The sequence below is a fragment of the Mustelus asterias genome, chromosome 3 (genome assembly GCF_964213995.1).
Source record: "Mustelus asterias chromosome 3, sMusAst1.hap1.1, whole genome shotgun sequence".
Classification (NCBI taxonomy): domain Eukaryota; kingdom Metazoa; phylum Chordata; class Chondrichthyes; order Carcharhiniformes; family Triakidae; genus Mustelus; species Mustelus asterias.
The window spans coordinates 94,695,939-94,715,334 of record NC_135803.1 but is presented as its reverse complement, the minus strand read 5'-3'; the positions used below and the strand labels follow the sequence as shown (position 1 = coordinate 94,715,334).

Here is a 19,396-nt window from a genome sequence, read left to right as displayed (position 1 = left end):
CCCATGCAGACACAGGGAGAACGTGCAAAACCTACACAGTCACCCAAGCCGGAAATCAAACCCGGGTCCCTGGCACTGTGAGGCAGCAATGCTAACCACTTTACCACAGTGCCACCCCATTCTCTGCCCAAAGGCAAGTCTGAACCACAGCACATGACTTCCACCAAGGGTAGGGCAGGAGGCAGCTCCCAACTCCACCTCAGCCAGAATGGGGATCGAACCCCTATGTTGTTGGCACTAATCTGATTCACATCAGCCATGCAGCAAACTGAGCCTGACTTCCAAGGAGACAGCTGCTGTGTTAATATACCCTTTACATACATGTTGTAGCCTGGAGCAATGGATACATGGTTGATCAGGAATCTCTCCCTTTCCTATCGCCTGCCATTGGCATGTTGGAAAGATTTACAAGTTGATGCTCAACCTGCTTTGGCCTCATTATGAATGCATCTTCCTTGGCCATCAAGTCTTGCAGTGGGACTTGAACCTGGAGCTGCTGGCTCAGAAGCAGGAATGCTACCCATTGTGCCACAGGACCAACTATATCATGCAGCTATTGCAATATCAATACTGTACAGCACGAGAACAGAGGTGGAAGGATGTTAGAGATTTAAATGCTGACAACAGGCTACTACAGTGGAACAGCAGGAAGCATCTGCTGGATGGAAACACTGAGTGACTGGGCTCGGCGCCACTATTATAAGTTAGTGGCAATGTGTCGGACAATGCTAGAATAAAACATTGGAAGACTATAAATAAACTGATCTTTATTTATTGAGAAAATGGTATTAATTTACATCACATGCATTCATTTATTTGGGCACCAGTAAACATGTGGCACAATTTATTGGACCCTGAGGTCTACTAGTGGCGCCCATGTGCCAGACTGCAAACCCAGGGAGTGCAAACGGAGTCCTAAAATTCACAGAGGACAAAGGAACTATACAGGAGAAGAAAGTTCATGGAGAAACGATTCACAAGAATGATTCCAAGGATGACGTTTGAGAATAAGAGAGCACAGATTTAAGGTAATTGGCAAAAAAAGCAATGGCAACTTGAGGAAAAACCTTTGCATATAGGGAGTGGTTAGGATCTGGAGTGCACTAGCTAGTGAATGTGATGGAAGCAGGTTTAAATGAGGCTGAGAGAGAATTGGGTTATTATCTGATAAAGAAGAATGTGCAGGGCTATAAGGTGATGGCAGGGAGCAGATGGCATGAGGTGAATTACTCCCATGAAGAGCCAGCACAGGCATGATTTAACCATTCTCTGACTCTGAGATTCTTGAAGTTACAAATGGAAGATCAAGTGTGGTCTGAAGGAGAAGTGAGGCTGGGGGAATAATTGGATCACTCCCTCTTAAAGTTTTATCTTACTTTTGTATTACCCATACAAATTTGGGGAATCAGTGGTATTGTTACTAGACAAGTAGTCCAGAGACTAGGGTAATGCTCTGGTAACCTGGGTTCGAATCTCACCATGGCAGATGGTGGAATTAGAATTCAATAAAAGTGTGGAATTAAAAGTCTAATGATGACCATGAAATGATTGTTGATTGTCATAAAAACCCATCTGGTTCACTACTGTCCTTACCTGGTCTGGCCTACATGTGACTCCAGATCCACAGCATTTTGGTTGACTCATAACTACTCTCTGAAATGTCTAAGGAAGCCACTCAGTTCAAGAGCAATAAATGCTGGTCCAGCCCGTGACACCTGCGTTCCATGAATGAATAACAAAAATTTCCTAAATCCACATTAACAATAAAAATTTTCAATGTAAACATGTCACGTTGTAATTACACCTTTCCAATTGACAGGTGTAGAATTGTGTGTATTTTTAGTATGTTGCATGTTGATCTCATATATCACATGGAGAGTTAAAATCAGTTGTAGTCTTCGAGTGAAGTGGAATTGGAAAATGGGAGATAATTGGGTCAGACATAATTCAATCCCAAATTAAAGACTTATTTCTGTACATGTTCTATCTCTAGTTCTCATTTAAAAAAATCTTATGTCAATCTGTACTTAATTGTTGTCATGTTTATGTCATACGTTTGGTGTCACTTTATCAACATTTATAAAGGGTTTGGACTCTATCAATATGCCACTCCGATTGTAGGCTCTGACCACCACACCCCCACAAATCACTCAAAACATTTCTGATTTTTTTCACTGTTATTTTCTTCCCAGTAACTGGAATCTCTAATGTCCAAAATAAGAGTTAAACCAAGATGTTAACAAATCCAAAAACTGTATATTTGATTATAAGATCATGACTAAACTTATCAATATAATTGTTTTATGCTTCTTTAAAGTCTGGATTGTTTTACTTCATAATAGATATGATACATATTTATGACACACACTCTGTTAATACATAGCTATACATTTATAGATATATCTTACTACACAGTTATTACTTTTTAAACTGACAAATACTTTTACAAAATTGATATGTGAATCATTCTTTCTTCTTCTCCACTTCCTTTGATGATTGTGCTGACTCACGCTGGAATATCTTTTCACGAACACTCAGTGGCCTCCGTTAACTCCCCAGGACTTGCATGAAAAGCAAGGGCTATGTTTCTCCCCACCTCCTTGCCTGGGCACCATAGGCACCCAGATGTGTGGAGCTGGGTTTCTGCTTTCAGTTTTTAACTTTTATTTAAAATAATTTGAAGTAGTTTGCCAAAAAAAGGCAAGCGCGTTATGAGAGCTTTATCTGGAATGCACTACCTGAGAGTGTGATGGAGGCAGGTTCAATCAAGACTTTCAAAAACTATTACTTGAAGAGGAATAATGTGCAGGGTTACAGGAAGGATGGGACTACTGGAATTGCTCATTCAGAGAACCGGTGCAGACACGATGGGCTGAACGGCCTCCTTCTGCACTGTAACAATTCTGTGATTCTACGAGTCTCAGCCCAGTGTGCCCTGAGATCCAGATAATGATGTAGGTCTGAAAGGTACCAGCCAAGCCATTCACAGCCCCTCAACAACTGTTCCAAATAACAGCAGCCATCTCAAGCTGGACTGAATCCTTGCCTGGTGACTTCCCTAGTTTGTGCGATTCCAGACATTGGAACTGTCAAAGCTTGAGGTAAATTTTTTTTTTGTTCCCGGTGTATTTTAAATGCATCCGAGAAAAGCAAAGTTCCTGAGGATCATTAAAAGAATAATGTGCATGTCAGTGGCACCTCATCACCCTTCCCAAGGCACTGTAGGGAAGATAAAAGATGATAAAGGGCAGCAATTGTTTTATAGGCCCAAGCGGCAACCAATTTACCAAATTTAAGATCCTGGTGATAAATGTTTGAGTGATTATGTTGTATTATGCTGGTGTTGATTGAGAAAGATGTTGGTTGAAGAACACTGGTTCTTCTAAATAACGTTGAAGAATCTCCCCCCAGCCCCTTTCCACAAGCTTACTGAACAGGCACTTTAAGATCATCCTCTGAAGGACAGTAAAGCACAGAGATCAGAGAATGGTACAGTGGCACTTGCTGGGATAGTCTGGAGCATAGACATTGTTTTCTGTGCCATACACAAAGTAGCTGTGCTCTTGTCCTTTCCACTGAAAGTACACTTTGGTCACGGGGATCAGCTCAATTGTCTGCCGCTGCAACAAAGGAGAGATTGATTAATTATGTGCACTGCATAAGGGAGGGATGAATAATTCAAACTCTTCCCAATAAAACACACATTATGTCTTGCAGAATTATAGGCAGTGAATTCCCTCATTCAACCTCTCTGCTTCTCTCCCAGAGAAACATAGAAAGACTTCTAACACAGAAGGTAACTGCTTGGCCCTTCATGTTTGTGCTGGCTTTGAAAGACCTATCCAATTCCATCTCTTTCTGTCGCCCTTTAGGCTACAGTACTTCAAATATGTATCCAGATGTTTTTTCAAATGCAACAAAGGTTTCTGTCCTGACCAGTGATTCCAGATCTTCATCAACCTCTGGGTGAAAAACATTGTTCCTCAACTCCCCTCTAATCTGTCTACCAATTACTTGTAACCTCTGCCTCCTGGTTATTCGGGATCCTTCCTAACTACTCTATCCAGGTCCCTCATAATTTTATACATCTTAATTAAATCTTTCCACAGCCTTTTCAGTTCCAAAGTAAACAACCCCAGCCTATCCGGGCTCTCCCCATAACTAAAATTCTCCATTCCAGGCAACACATTCATTTCTTTTGTCATTATAGCACAGAATGAAGCCATTCAGCCATTGAGGCAATGTCATGTACTATCCTCTCTAATGTGATCACATCATTTCTACAAAGCAGTGACCGGAATTATACGCTGTGGTCTAACTAGTGCTTTATACAATTCTAACATAACCTCTGTACTCTTATATCCTAGACCTTGGTCAATGAAGAAAGGCATCCCATCGGCCTTCTTGACTATCTTATCTGCCTGTCCTGCAACCTTCAGGGCTCTGTGGGCATTCATTCCAAGATATCTCTGTTACTCAACATTTGTCAATCCTACCATTTATTGCATATTCCCTTGCCTTGTTTGTCCTTCCCAAATGCATTACCTTTCACGTCTCTGGATTGAATTCCATTTGCCATTTTTCTGCCCACTTGACTAATCTGTGGATATCTTCCTGCAGTCTACAGCTTTCACCCTCACTATCTACTATACAACTAATTTTTGTATCATCTACAATCTTAATGCCCCTTCACTGAATTCTAAACCATTGATCTTTACCATTAAAAGTAAGTGATCCAGCACTTAGCTCTATTAAACCCCATTGGAAACAGCCTTCCAGTCACAAAAACACCCATCAACTATAAGCCTTTGCTTCATACCATGTAGCCAATTTTGGATCAAACTTGCCACTAAATCTTGGCTCCGGTGAACTTTTAATTTTCTGACCATGTGGGACTTTGTCAGAAACCTTACCAAAATCCATGTAGATGACATCAAACGTGCAATCCACATCAATCCTTCTTGATAGCCCCTCAAACAAATTCAGTAAAGTGAATCAGACACAATCTTCTCTTAATAAAGCCATGTTGAATGTCCATAGTTAATCCGTGGCTCTCTAAATGTTGATTATACAGTCAGAATTTTATTCAATATTTTGCCCACCACTGAAGTTAGGATAACTGGCCTGTAATTACTCAGACTATCCCTTCCTCCCATTTTAAACAACATTGTTCACAATCTTCCAGTCCATTGACATCATGGCTGATGCCAGAAGGAATTGGAGAATGATAGTAAAAGCTTATATTACTTCTTCCTTTGTTTTTCCTCGCAACCTGGGATACATTTTATCTGGACCTGATGATTTATCCACTCTCAAGGATGCTAAACACCTTAAATATTTCCTCTTTCACTATGTTGTCTGATTCAATATTTCATACCCCCCCCCTTAACGATAATATCTATTTTGTTCCCCTCTTTTATGAAAACAGACATAAAGAGCTGAATTTTACCAGATGAGTTGGGACCCAGCATTTGGGTTAAAAGCGAGTTCCGAACCCGCAGGACATGGCAGCTTTACGTCAGACAGCCTTCTAGTTGGGCTGCCTGTGGGCCAGACATCCAATTAAGGGAGTCAGCAGCTCAATGGGCCCTCAATGCTGTCAGTTCAGTCACAGGCCTGGCAGCTTTGAAGCCTCAGCACTGTAACCGGGGGAGTGGTTGCTGCTGAGGTAAGTGGGTAGACCCAGAGTCAACATGAGGTAAGCAAGTAAGGCCAAGAAAGAGAGGACAAACTCCTTTGTGCAGGTGGTTGTGGCTGCAAGTGTTGCCTTTCCTGCATACAGCCCCTTATTTGGCCCATAGAACTTTGCCCCACCTCCAACTGCAACCTGGCACCAAAAATGCCCCAATTGGGCTTTCGATTTTGGAAATTGGCTGCTGACTCCCTTGGAGCAGGCAGCTCTCCACTTCTGGTCTTGTTTTCAGTAAAATGCCTTGACAGCAGGACTGGGTCAGGAAGCCGATCCCACGTGGCTCCCTGCAATTTTACCAGCCCCCTGCCTCCTTGCTTCCTGGGGGGGCTGTAAAAAATTCACCCAAAGTATTGATTAAGAACCATGCCCACATCATCTGCCTCCACACACAGGTTACCTTTTTAGTCTCTAATTAGTCTTACCCATTGCTATTCGTTCTTATTCCTTTTGTTCTATATATATTTATGAAACATCTTTGGGTTTTCCTTGATTTTACCCACCAATATTTTTTCATGCCCTCTCTTTGCTTTCCTAGATTTTTTTTAAATTTCACCTCTGAACTTTCTATATTATTCTATACTACCCTCGGCTTTCTGAGTTTTTGGTGTCAGACATCATGGGGATGGGCCAGGAAACTCAAGTGAGGCCGTTTAGTGGACGTCCCGCTGGGCGCCATGGCCTCCGTGAGTCTCCGAGTGCTGGATTTCCGGCGCCATCAGCTCCGTGCCAGAAATCGGTGCAGAGCTGTATAATTTAATTAGAAGTTTGATCTCATTGGGGGCCCAGAACTGAAGTCTCCTAGTCCGCTAGAATCTCTCCCCCACAACACCCCTTACCACCACCCTCCCTCTCCCCGCCAAGAATGTTTCACTCCAGCTGGGTTTATAATAGCTGGCGGCCTGACCCTGCTGCTGTGAAGTGAGGGGGGTGTTAGAGATTTTTCAAACAATCAGAGATTTAAGGCACTAATAAAACTATTAAGTGAAATGACTTAAGATCAAACTTACAGATTAACGGGGTACTGTCTGCATAAAGACACATCTAATCACAGGAAGAAATTTAAATAAGTAAGAGATTTGAACAAGTATTTATGATTTAAACATGTATTTTGGATTTTAAAATGTATTTCAGATATATTTTTAAATGGTCTGTGCACTTTATCCAAAAGCAGGCTGCCCAACATGATGGATGATGACATAGTGAAACGAACCACATTCTCTGGAACAATGAAACCACTGAATGTGTATATTCTTATCAGCACAAGTTAGGGACAGTATGTGTTCCCAAAGCCATAGAATGAATAGAGCTGTTCAGTTTGTACTGATAAGACAGTGCTTCTCAGACATGGGAATATCAACCGTCTGATTTGACTGTTGATGTAATTCAGAGTTGGTGGGAACAGAACCTTTGAACTCTATAGCTAAGCATCAGGGATTGCCATACAACAGGGGGAAGAAGCATCCGGATTCTATGGACCAATGGAATCCCATGATGTCAGAGGGTAGAATGTAATTGGCTAAGATATATGACAACTGTTAGCAATGATTGATTTGTACCAATGATGACTGGCTCATTACTAACGGGAAGGCGGGAAAAACAAACTTGAAAATGTATAATTGTCCTATCTGATGTATTGTAACTTCAGAGTGGTACTGGATACTCAGGGCCTTCTCTGTAAGAGAGGTGTCGGACTGCCCGATGCTATATCGCCGGCAGTGTGCGCCGATCTCAGCGCTGACAGATCGCACATGCACAGTGGCCTGCTCAGCACTATGCTGCCGGCCTCTCCAGCGGGAATAGGCCCTGTCCACAGATCTTTAGAGTGATTTACACTAGTGTACTCTGATGCACAGAATGTGGGAGATTCATTTTGAAAGTGCCACTGAAAAAAACAGCGGGATTTACTCCAGTTTTTCGTGAATTCGACACTTGGAATTGTTTTGGGAAACTCGCCCCCCCCCCCCATTTTTATCCTTTGTCTTAACCTCCTCCATGTGCGCTTTGACATCCTAGATTTGCAAGTCCCACCCTTTTACGTATTTTTTTAGATCTCTCTTTAGTTCCTCCTCGAATGCTTCCCACTGCTCCAACATTGGTTTACCTTCAATTACCTATTTCCAATCCACTTTTTCTACATTGTGTCTCAGCCTTGTAAAATTAGCCTTTCTCCAATTTAAAACTTTTACTCTTAGGCCTAAATTTTCTGGCCCTTCCCATTGGTGGGATCTTCTTGTTCTGCTGATGGTGACTACTCCAAATCTATCTGAATTATGATCACTACCACTAAAGGCTCACCCATTGATACCTCTTCCATCTGCCCAGGTTCATGCCCTAAAACCAAGTCCAGAACACTGTACAATTGTTGGGTTTGCAACATACTAGCTGGAAAATGTTCTTCTGAATGCATCTGAAGAGTTCTATGCCCTCTGCACTTTTCACACCGATTCTATCACAGTTAATATTAGGGTAGTTAGAATCTCCTAGTAACACTGTCTTTTATTTTTTGCACTTGTCAGCAATATATCGACATATTTGCTCCTCTCTCTCCCTCTGATTGTTTGGATGTCTATAGTATGTGCCCCACATTGTATTTGCCCCTTTTTCTACTCCTAGGTTGAACCCTTATGGCATCAGGAAAGATGTTCCTGACGGTGGGGCGTCCAGAACCAGGGGTCGCAGTCTGAGGATACAGGGTAGACCATTTAGGACTGAGGTGAGGAGACATTTCTTCACTCAGAGAGTGGCGAGTCTGTGGAATTCTCTACCACAGAAAGCAGTTAAGACCTAAAGGGATCAAAGGAAATGGGGGGAAAGCGGGAGCAGGTTACTGAGTTGGATGATCAGCCATGATTATAACGAATGGTGGAGCAGGCTCGATGGGCCTCCTCCTACTCCTATTATCTATGTTTCTATATCATGCCTCCTTACAGCTGTGATTGTTTTTCTTCCTTTAAGATGCTTCTTAAAACTGACCTCTTTGACTAAGCTTTTGATCACCTGCTTTAATATCTCCTCACGTTGCTTGATGTCAACCTTCATTTGATAACCCTCTTGTGAACTATCTTGGGATGTTGTATAACTGCAAATTGTTGTTGTTGTGAAGGCAAAGTGATTCTTTATTTTATGATATTTTTCTATAGTCATCCCAAGGAATAGAAAACATTCTCATTCCAGACATATAATGGCAGCACTGTGCATGGTACAAGCAGCTACAGACCAAAGCTCCCTCTATCTTCAGCCTTAGCAGAGGTTTCTCTATTGCGTTGCTGATATGTTTTCATTCCTGTTCCATTTCCTGTCCCCATCAGTTGTGTGCTGTGGAAGTCGTCAAATTCAGTTCACATTGGGTCCTTTTCAATCTGTAAACTTCCGTCCCATTGGTCAGGGATGGATTTGAACTGTGAGCCTCAAAAAGTCCAATTGCGCCATTCCCCCCCCCCCCCCCCCCCCGAGATCACGCAATACCTTCTATTGCCACTGGATATATTGCCACTGGATATATAATTGGGATCTTTGTTAAATTGTCAGGACAATGAAAAACTTTGGTTTAAAAAGCAAACGATTAACAGTTAATGCAGTAATAACTACACAAGAGAGTTCCCAATTTCTACCACTTACTGTGTGCTGGGGAGTTTCCAGGTTTCATCCATGAAAGGTCTGCCTCTAATTTTTTGACTGTGTTGATAGTAGTGGACTCTCCAACTGACGAAATGGTTTCTCTCAATCTATGCTGTCCCCTTAATACTGAGAAAACTTGCCCCTTAATTTTCTAATTCCAGGGTATACACCCCTATTTTGAACATAGGAACAGGAGTGGGCTATTCAGCCCATCAAGCCTGCTGCACCATTCAATTAGATCAAGCTTTTTTTGAGTGCATCTTCACACACATACTGGTTTTCTCTTTGGGTAATAGTGAGGAAGTAGTGGCAGGATTCCTGAGCCGATTAGCAGTCTGTTGAACCGTGTTATGAACGCTCCTTCCATGGCCAACAGGTTCTGGTGTGGACTCAAACCTGGAACTTCTGGTCCAGAGGTAGGGGCGTTACCCGATGTGCCACAAGTCCCTCCTATCACGATTCATCATCTGTCACCACTTCCCTGGACTATTCCCATATTCCTTGGTGTCATTAGTATTTCTGCCCATTTCTGCCTTGAACTTCCACAGCCCTCTAGGGTAGAGAATTCCAAAGATTCACCCACTCTCTGAATAAAGAAATTTCTTCTCATCTCAGTCTTAAGCAGCCTGTGATCGCTAGTTCCAGATATTTCCAGCCAGGGGAAACATGACGTTCTCCTCGGAATCCGGGTGTCATTCTGGTAATTCTGGAATTGGCTTATGGTGCCCAGTTTTCAGGATCAGATCACAGAAGACACCTATATTGGGTTGTATTGTCTACATTCTCCTGGTCCATTCTCACCTGTTGAAGTATACACGCTGACCTTCCAAACTTTTCCTGGTGTTCTTGAACCCCTCGTTGGGAAATCTGATCAATTAGAGGGTCTGGAAAACCAACTATTGTGTAGACCTGAGGGAAAGAAATAGCATGGAGATAAAGGAGTTATAAAATTTGAACCAAGTCCGCCAAGCCAAAGCTTTCTTCCATAATATTTGTTTTTAAGAGTGTAAATGTGCTCAAGATGAAGACAGTGAGTACCAGGAGATGAAGCACATTTGACAATTTTATTACCCAGAGTTAACATCCAGAATCTCCAAATCGATATTTTCTTTTACTGGGAAGAGTCATTGTTGCACATTGAGGGTTGAATGGAGTTAGACACAAGGTACAATAAACTAAAATCAGTAGTTAGGAAACATACATGACAGCTATCAACACTAAATTGATAAGTGTTTTGATTCGTATCAGATTATTAGCAATTTTTAAAAAAGATTTACTTTCATTGAAATTGGAGGGCCTCACTATCAACCAATCAGATCAGTTTGCTTTGGAACCAATCAGAACCAATTAGTCAGACAGTTGATAGGAATAAAGAAAGACATGCATTTATATAGCGCCTTTCACAACCATGGGATGTCCTTATTATGTTTTGCGACCAATTAAGGACCTTTGAAATGTGATCGCTGTTGTAATCTAGGAAATGTGGCAGCCAATTTGTGTACAAGCTCCCATAAACAACAATGAGAGAATGAGCAGATGATCTGATTTATTGATGTTGATAAGTATTGATGTGGGCGCCAGGGAGAATTCCCTTGATCTTCTTCAAAATAATACCCATTGGAACTTTTCCATCCACCAGAAGGCAGGGTTTGGTTTTTTAACATTTCGTCGGATAGGGAGTATCTCCAACAATGTTGCACACCCTTAGCATTGCACTGGGACTGTCAGCCTAGATATTCTGCTCAAGGCTCTAGGTTGGGACTCAATCCCACAATCTGACCCAGAGGCAAGCTTGTTACCACCTCGAACACAGAGTACCCACACATATCAGCAATCACTCGAAATAATCTCTCTAAGGAAATCTTTGCTACAATCTTCCAGGATACAGGGATACTCTGGACTCTGGCTGATTGGGTTACATTATGTAATGAAGATTGTGGTGGAACTATACATTACAGACCTACATTCAGGACCCTATTTGAGAGCTGATTTCTCGAGTCAGTTTTTACCACACTTCTCAATGCCAATACAGCTGACAAGAGATTCTTGACCTCAAGAGGTAGCAATGTAACAGTGAGCAGGCTTTACAGAGATAGCTCTTTCTTACCTGATAGCTTTCATCAGCAAAGACATTCTGCCCGGTCACTTCACTGAAGAGTGTCACAGGAAGTCCGATTTTCTGATCAGCCACTTGTTCAAAGACATTATTGGTCCTGGACAAACACAACAACAGTCTCATTGATGGTTGACACCAGTCTGCAGGCGTCCTTTGAGTGATACAAGTGTGGCAATATCACCAAACAGATTATCTGCTTATTCACACATTACTGTTTGTGGGAGCTTGCTGTGCAATATTGGCTGCCACATTTTCTACATTACAACAGTGACTACATTTCATTGACTGTAAAGGTCCCCTTAAGCCAGCCCCATGGTAGTGGCCACATTCTGAATCCTTGGGATGGGGGTCATTTGCAAGATTGGGGTGGATTGCTTCCAAAAGCCCACTCTCTCCCACACCTCCAATCACTCCTCTGTAAGAATGAACAGCCCACAGCCATTCTACCCGAGGATCTCTCTTCTATCCACCCCAGGCACATCAGGATTGAAGAGAAAGGGAAACTTGCTTATAGTTTTGGGCTCCAGAATTAAGAAAGGAGAGTTGACAAAGTGTCAGTCCTAAAGTAAGTGAGTCTGGGGAATTGATAATGAAAAATTAGGAAAATGCAGATGAATTGAACAGGTATTTTGCATCAGTTTTCACTAGAGAGGATACAAGCAACATCCCAGAAAGAGCTGTACCTCAGGAAATGGAAGTGGGGAGGAACTCAGGAGAAGTGGTTTTGAGCAAGTTGTTGGAACTGCAGGCCCTGATGGACATCCTGCTAAAGTCTAAAAATAAGAGGCTAGTGAGATAATTTATGCATTGGGGTTAATTTTAATTTTCCAAAGTTTCCTAGATTCGGAAAAAGTTCCGTTAGATTTGAAAGTAGCAAATGTAATTCCTTCATTCAAAAAGAGAGGGAAATTGGAAGTAGGAAACTACAGACCAGTTAACTTAACTTCTGACATAGGGAAAATGTTAGAAGCTAATATTAAAGATGTTGTAACAGGGCACTTAGATAAATTCAAGGTAATCAAGCAGAGGCAACATGGTTTCCTGAAAGGTAAATCATGTTTAACCAATGTACTGGAGCTCTTTGAAGAAATATCATAAAATGTGGATAAAGGGGAACCTGTGGATGTATGGATGTACTGTACTTAGATTTTCAGAAGGCATTTGATAAGGAGCCACATCAAAAGTCATTGCAGAAAATAAAAGCTCATTGTATAGGGCAGGCTTGTCCAACCGATTCATATGGGGGCCACATTTCAACACTTTTCTCACTCAAGAGGCCAATGAGCAAATTTCAGAAAGCTAAAGTTGCGCACCACATTAACCATAAATTTTTTAAAAACTGAGCTATGAAAAGAAATAATTTGCTGAGTAAAAAAAATTACTAATAAAAGTGAGTATTGGAGTGAAATAGAGTAAGAGTGTGTGTTCCTCGCTCACTTCCGTGCCCCCTCATGCATGCTCTTTCTCGCTCGCCCTCGCGTGCTCTCTCTCTCTCTCCTTCTCCTCGTGCTCTCTCTCTCCCCCTCACATGCGCTCTCTCTCTTTCTCTCTTCCCCCTCGCGTACTCTCTCTCTCTTGTGCGCTCTGTCTCACATGCGCTTTCTCTCTCCCTCATGCGCACTCTGTCTCTCTCCCCCTCCCTCGCGCGTGTATGCTCTCCCTCTCTCGCGCTCTCCCCCTGCTCTCTTGCGCTCTCCCCCTTCTCTCTTGCGCTCTCCCCCTTCTCTCTTGCGCTCTCCCCCTTCTCTCTTGCACTTTCCCCCTTCTCTCTTGCGCTCTCCCCCTTCTCTCTCGCGCTCTCCCCCTTCTCTCTCGCGCTCTCCCCCTTCTCTCTCGCGCTCTCCCCCCCTCTCTCGTACTCTCCCCCCCCTCTCTCTCTCTCCAGGGGGTCCAGACACCTCTCCCTGGCACCTCCACACCCTTGATTTGATTTGATTTATTATTGTCACATGTATTAACATATAGTGAAAATTATTGTTTCTTGCGCGCTATACAGACAAAGCATACCATTCATAGAGAAGGAAACGAGACACTGCAGAATGTAGTGTTACAGTCATAGCTAGGGTGTAGAGAAAGATCAACTTAATGCAAGATAAGTCCATTCAAAAGTCTGACAGCAGCAGGGAAGAAGATGTTCTTGAGTTGATTGGTATGTGACCTCAGACTTTTGTATCTTTTTCCCGACAGAAGAAGGTGGAAGAGAGAATGTCCGGGGTGCGTGGGGTCCTCAATTATGCTGGCTGCTTTGCCGAGGCAGCGGGAAGTGTAGACAGAGTCAATGGATGGGAGGCTTATTTGCATGATGGATTGGGCTACATTCACGACCTTTTGTAGTTCCTTGCAGTCTTGGGCAGAGCAGGAGCCATACCAAGCTGTGATACAACTAGAAAGAATGCTTTCTATGGTGCATCTGTAAATGTTGGTGTGAGTTGTAGCTGACACGCCAAATTTCCTTAGTCTTCTGAGAAAGTAGAGATGTTGGTGGGGGGCTTTCTTAACTATAGTGCCGGCATGGGGGGACCAGGACAGGTTATTGGTGATCTGGACACCTAAAACCTTGAAGCTCTCGACCCTTTCTACTTCGTCCCCATTGATGTAGACAGGGGCATGTTCTCCTTTACGCTTCCTGAAGTCGATGACAATCTCCTTCGTTTTGTTGACATTGAGGCAGAGATTATTGTTGCTGCACCAATTCACCAGATTCTCTCATTCCTGTACTCTGTCTCGTCATTGTTTGAGATCCGACCCACTACGGTGGTGTCGTCAGCAAACTTGAAAATCGAATTGGAGGAGAATTTGGCCACACAGTCATAGCTTTGTGGGGCACCAGTGCTGAGGATGATCGTGGAGGAGGTGTTGTAGCCTATCCTTACTAATTATGGTCTGTGAGTTAGGAAGTTCAGGATCCAGTCGCAGAGGGAGGTGCCAAGGCCCGGGCCATGGAGTTTGGAGATGAGTTTCGTGGGAATAATGGTGTTGAAGGCTGAGCTGTAGTCAATAAATAGGAGTCTGACATAAGTGTCCTTGTTATCTGGTGTTCCATGGTTGAGTGCAGGGCCAGGGAAATGGCGTCTGCTGTGGACCTGTTGCGGCGGTAGGCAAACTGTAGTGGATCCAGATAGTCCGGGAGGCTGGAATTGATTTGTGCCATGACTAGCCTTTCAGAGCACTTCATAATGTTGGAAGTCAGAGCTACCGGCCGATAGTCATTAAGGCACGCTGCTTGGTTTTTCTTAGGTACCAGGACGATGGTCGTCTTCTTGAAGCAGATAGAGACCTCAGATTGTTGTAAAGAGAGGTTGAAGATGTCTGTGAATACCCAGGATCTGAGCGCTCGTCCAGGTACCCCATCCGGGCCATTAGCTTTCCGTGGGTTGACCTTCGAGAAAGCTACTCTGATATCTGCAATGGTGACTCCAAATACAGGTTCATCCAGGGCTTCCAGCGTGGAAGGCATGCTCTCGCTGACCTCTTGTTCAAAACGGGCGTAGAATGCATTGAGCTCATCAGGGAGGGGTGCGTTGGAGCTGGCGATTTTACATGTCTTCGTCTTGTAGCCTGTTATGTCTTGCAGACCTTGCCATAGTCTGCAAGGACACCTATGTCAGGACTGGGACTGATGTCCTAGGGGGAGTGTTTGCTAGAGCGGTTGGGGAGGGTTTAAACTTATATGCCAGGGGGATGGGAACCTATGTAAGGAGTCCGAGAAGGAGGGAGCAAGGACAAAATGTGGGGAGAAGGTTCCAACTACATCAAAAATCAGGAAAAAAGTTAAAAGGAAGGAGAACTCAGGAGATGTTATTAATGGAAGTGTTAGAATTCAAAAAGAAGGTACAAAAACTGGCACAAGGGCACTTTATCTGAATGCTCGTAGTATTCGAAACAAGGTAAATGAGTTGACAGCACAAATCATTGCAAACGAGTATGATTTGGTGGCCATTACAGAGACATGGTTGCAGGATGGTCACGACTGGGAGTTAAATATCCAGGGGTACCAAACTGTTTGGAGGGACCGACAGGAAGGTAAGGAAGGCGGTGTACCTCTGATATTTAAGGATGACATCAGGGCGGTAGTGAGAGATGATATCGGTTCTATGGAAAAAATGTTGAATCCATTTGGGTGGAAATTAGAAATAGTGAGGAGAAAAAGTCACTGATAGGCGTAGTCTATAGGCCACCAAATAATGACATCATGGTGGGGCGAGAAATAAACAAAGAAATAACAGATGCATGTAAAAATAGTACAGCAATTATCATGGGGGATTTTAATCTACATATCAACAGGTTGGTTAAGGCAGCCTTGAGGAGGAGTTCAAAGAATGTATCCGCAATAGCTTCCTTGAACAGTATGTAATGGAACCGACAAGGAAGGAAGCTATCCTAGATCTGGTCCTGTGTAATGAGATGGGAATAATTAATGATCTTGCAGTTAGGGATCCTCTTGGAAGAAGCGATCACAGTATGGTTGAATTTAAAATACAGATGGAGCGTGAGAAGGTAAAATCCAATACCAGTGTCTTGTTCTTAAACAAAGGAGACTATAAAGGGATGAGGCAGGTGTTGGCTAAGGTAGACTGGGAGCAAAAACTTTATGGTGGGACAATTGAGGAACAGTGGAGGACCTTCAAAGCGATCTTTCACAGTGCTCAGCAAAAGTATATACCAGCGATAAGGAAGGACTGTCGAAAAAGAGATAATCCGCCACGGATATCTAAGGAAATAAAGGAGGGTATCAAATTGAAAGAAAATGCATACAAAGTGGCAAAGATTAGTGGGAAACTAGAGGATTGGGAAATCTTTAAAGATCAGCAGAAAGCCACGAAAAAAGCTATAAAGAAAGGTAAAATGGATTATGAGAGTAAACTAGCTCAGAATATAAAAACAGATAGCAAAAGTTTCTACAAATATATAAAACGAAAAAGAGTGGCAAAAGTAAACATTAGTCCTTTAGAGGACGAGAAGGGGGATGTAATAACTGGAAATGAGGAAATGGCTGAGGCATTGAACAGGTATTTTGTGTTGGTCTTCACAGTGGAAGACTCAAATAACATGCCAAAAATTGATGACAGGAAGGCTATGGCAGGTGAGAACCTAGAAACTATCATTATCACGAAAGAGGTAGTGTTGGGTAAGTAAATGGGGCTAAAGGTAGACAAGTCCCCTGGTCCTGATGGAATGCATCCCAGGGTACTAAAAGAGATGGCAGGAGAAATAGCAAATGCACTAGTGGTAATTTACCAAAATTCGCTGGACTCTGGGGTGGTTCCTGCAGATTGGAAAACAGCAAATGTGACGCCATTGTTTAAAAAAGGAGGTAGACAAAAGGCAGGTAACTATAAGCCGGTTAGCTTAACTTCTGTAGTAGGGAAAATGCTTGAATCGATCATCAAGGAAGAAATAGCGAGACATCTGGATATAAATTGTCCCATTGGTAAGATGCAGCATGCGTTCATGAAGGGCAGGTCATGTTTGACTAATTTGGTGGAATTCTTTGAGAACATTATATGTGCAGTGGGCAATGGGGAACCTGTGGATGTGGTGTATCTGGATTTCCAGAAGGCATTTGACAAGGTGCCGCACCAAAGACTGCTACATAAGATAAAGGTGCACAGTGTTACGGGTAATGTATTCGGATGGATAGAGGATTGGTTAACTAACAGAAAGCAAAGAGTGGGGGTAAATGGGTGTTTTTCTGGTTGACGATCAGTGACTAGTGGTGTGCCTCAGGGATCAGTGTTGGGACCGCAATTGTTTACGATTTACATAGATGATTTGGAGTTGGGGACCAGTGTAGTGTGCCAAAATTCGCAGATGACACTAAGATGGGTGGAAGAGCAAAGTGTGCAGAGATGCTGAAAGTCTGCAAAGGGATATAGATAATCTAAGTGAGTGGGCGAGGGTCTGGCAGATGAAGTACAATGTTGGTAAATGTGAGGTCATCCATTTTGGTAGGAATAACAGCAAAATGGACTATTATTTAAATGGTAAAAAATTGCAGTATGCTGCTGTGCAGAGGGACCTGGGTGTCCTTGTGCAGGGATCTCAAGGAGTTGGTTTGCAGGTGCAGCAGATAATTAAGAAGGCAAATGGAATTTTGTCCTTCACTGCGAGAGGAATGGAGTTTAAAAACAGCGAGATTATGTTGCAGCTGTATAAGGTGCTGGCGAGGCCACAGCTGGAGTACTATGTACAATTTTGTTCTCCTTACTTGAGAAAGGATATACTGGCACTGGACGGGGTGCAGAGGAGATTCACTAGGTTGATTCCAGTGTTGAGAGGGTTGGCTTATGAAGAGAGACTGAGTAGACTGGGGCTATACTCATTGGAATTCAGAAGAATGAGGGGAGATCTTACAGAAACATATAGGATTATGAAGGAAATAGATAAGATAGAAGCAGGGAAGTTGTTTCCACTGGCGGGTGAAACTAGAACTAGGGAGCATAGCCTCAAAATAAGGGGAAGCAGATTGAGTTGAGGAGGAACTTCTTCACACAAAGGGTTGTGAATCCGTGGAATTCCCTGCCCAGTGAAGCAGTTGAGGCTACCTCATTGAATGTTTTTAAGGCAAAGATAGATACATTTTTGAACAGTAAAGGAATTAAGGGTTATGGTAAGCGGGTGGGTAAGTGGAGCTGAGTCCACAAAAAGATCAGCTACGATCTTATTGAATGGCGGAGCAGGCTCGAGGGGCCAGATGGCCTACTCCTGCTCCTAGTTCTTATATTCTTCTAGTCGATGGGGATCGGTGTGGCTAGCCTAGGAGTCTAACTTGGTCTGGTAGGTCTTTTGGCATCTTTGATGGATCTCCTCAGATCGTATTTGACTTTCTTGTACAGGTCAGGGTCGCCTGACTTGAACGCCTCAGACCTGAACTTCAGCAAGCAGTGGATATCCCTGCTCATCCATGGCCTTGCTCCTGGCCCTATTCCCTGAGCCCTGCACTCTGACACTTCTGCTCCCTGGGCCTTGCTCCTGGCCCTGGGCTCCCTGGGCCCTGAACCCACTGTTGGAGGTGTTTGCTGCTCCTCCAACCACTGATTGTTTCTCTCCCACATTTGCTGCAGGCTTACTCATGAGCCTATCAGCAGCAAACATGGGAAAGCAATGGCCTGTGATTGGAGGAGCAGCTCTATGCTGATTATTCAATTCAAGCTCACCCGTTTGACCAGCTCTAGGGGCCACATAAAGGGGCTATATGGGGCCCTCGGGCTGCATGTTACACAAGCCTGTTTTAATACCTCCACATAAGGACCAGAGGGATACAATACACCTGCCACTTACCATTTTACTGTCAGTTGAATGTAGAATAGCAACTGGCCACTGGTTTTGCAGATATGGCAAGTCCGAGTGCCTCTGCCTAGGCAAGGGCCACATCTGAGTATAATGACACTGATGTTACCAGAGCAAACTCAATTCCTTCTCCAAACTCTTTGAAAATCATGTTCTTATCTATTAAACAAGCTGTGCTGCATTTATACACAGTACTTGATGTGTTTTTGGGCCACTAGAACCCTAGAATCCCTACAGTGCAGAAAGAGGCCATTCGGCCCATTGAGTCTATACCAGCTCTCCAAAGGAGCACCCATCCAGGCCTTCCCCTCTGCCATATCCCTGTAATCCCAGACATTTACCATAGTTAATCCACCTAACCTACACATCATGGGACACTAAGGAGCATTTTATCATGGCTAGTCCACCTAATCTGCACATCTTTAGACTGTGGGAGGAAACCAGAGCATCCGGAGGAAACTCACACAGACACAGGGAGAATGTGCAAACTCCACACAGACAATCACCCAAGGCTGGAATTGAACCCAGATCCCTGGTGCTATGAGGCAGCAATGCTAACCACTGTGCCACCTTTTATTAGGCCTTGTTCATTTCCTGGGGATAAATTTTGGAAGAACCAACAGCAAATGGCCAGCAACAATCGCACAAAATCCAACTGTTAAAGTTAAATGTTAACATGC

At 43.3% G+C, this 19,396-nt stretch overlaps 1 protein-coding gene across 3 annotated transcripts in view; it reads right to left on the bottom strand.

Annotated features, from left to right (window-relative positions):
• Window positions 1-747: 747 nt before the first annotated feature.
• LOC144491480 (protein SSUH2 homolog) overlaps window positions 748-19,396 on the bottom strand; it is a 39,514-nt gene continuing 20,865 nt past the window's right edge. For 2 of the 3 annotated variants that reach the window (XM_078209354.1, XM_078209355.1), the window contains exons 9-12: window positions 18,708-18,800; window positions 11,418-11,523; window positions 10,112-10,219; window positions 748-3,620 (exon numbers count right to left, since the gene is read on the bottom strand). In XM_078209354.1, the coding sequence (XP_078065480.1) occupies window positions 3,480-3,620; window positions 10,112-10,219; window positions 11,418-11,523; window positions 18,708-18,800 (448 nt within the window). In that variant the 3' untranslated portion in view covers window positions 748-3,479. The remainder of the gene's footprint in view (window positions 3,621-10,111; window positions 10,220-11,417; window positions 11,524-18,707; window positions 18,801-19,396) is intronic. The other variant, XM_078209356.1, reaches the window with a different exon arrangement.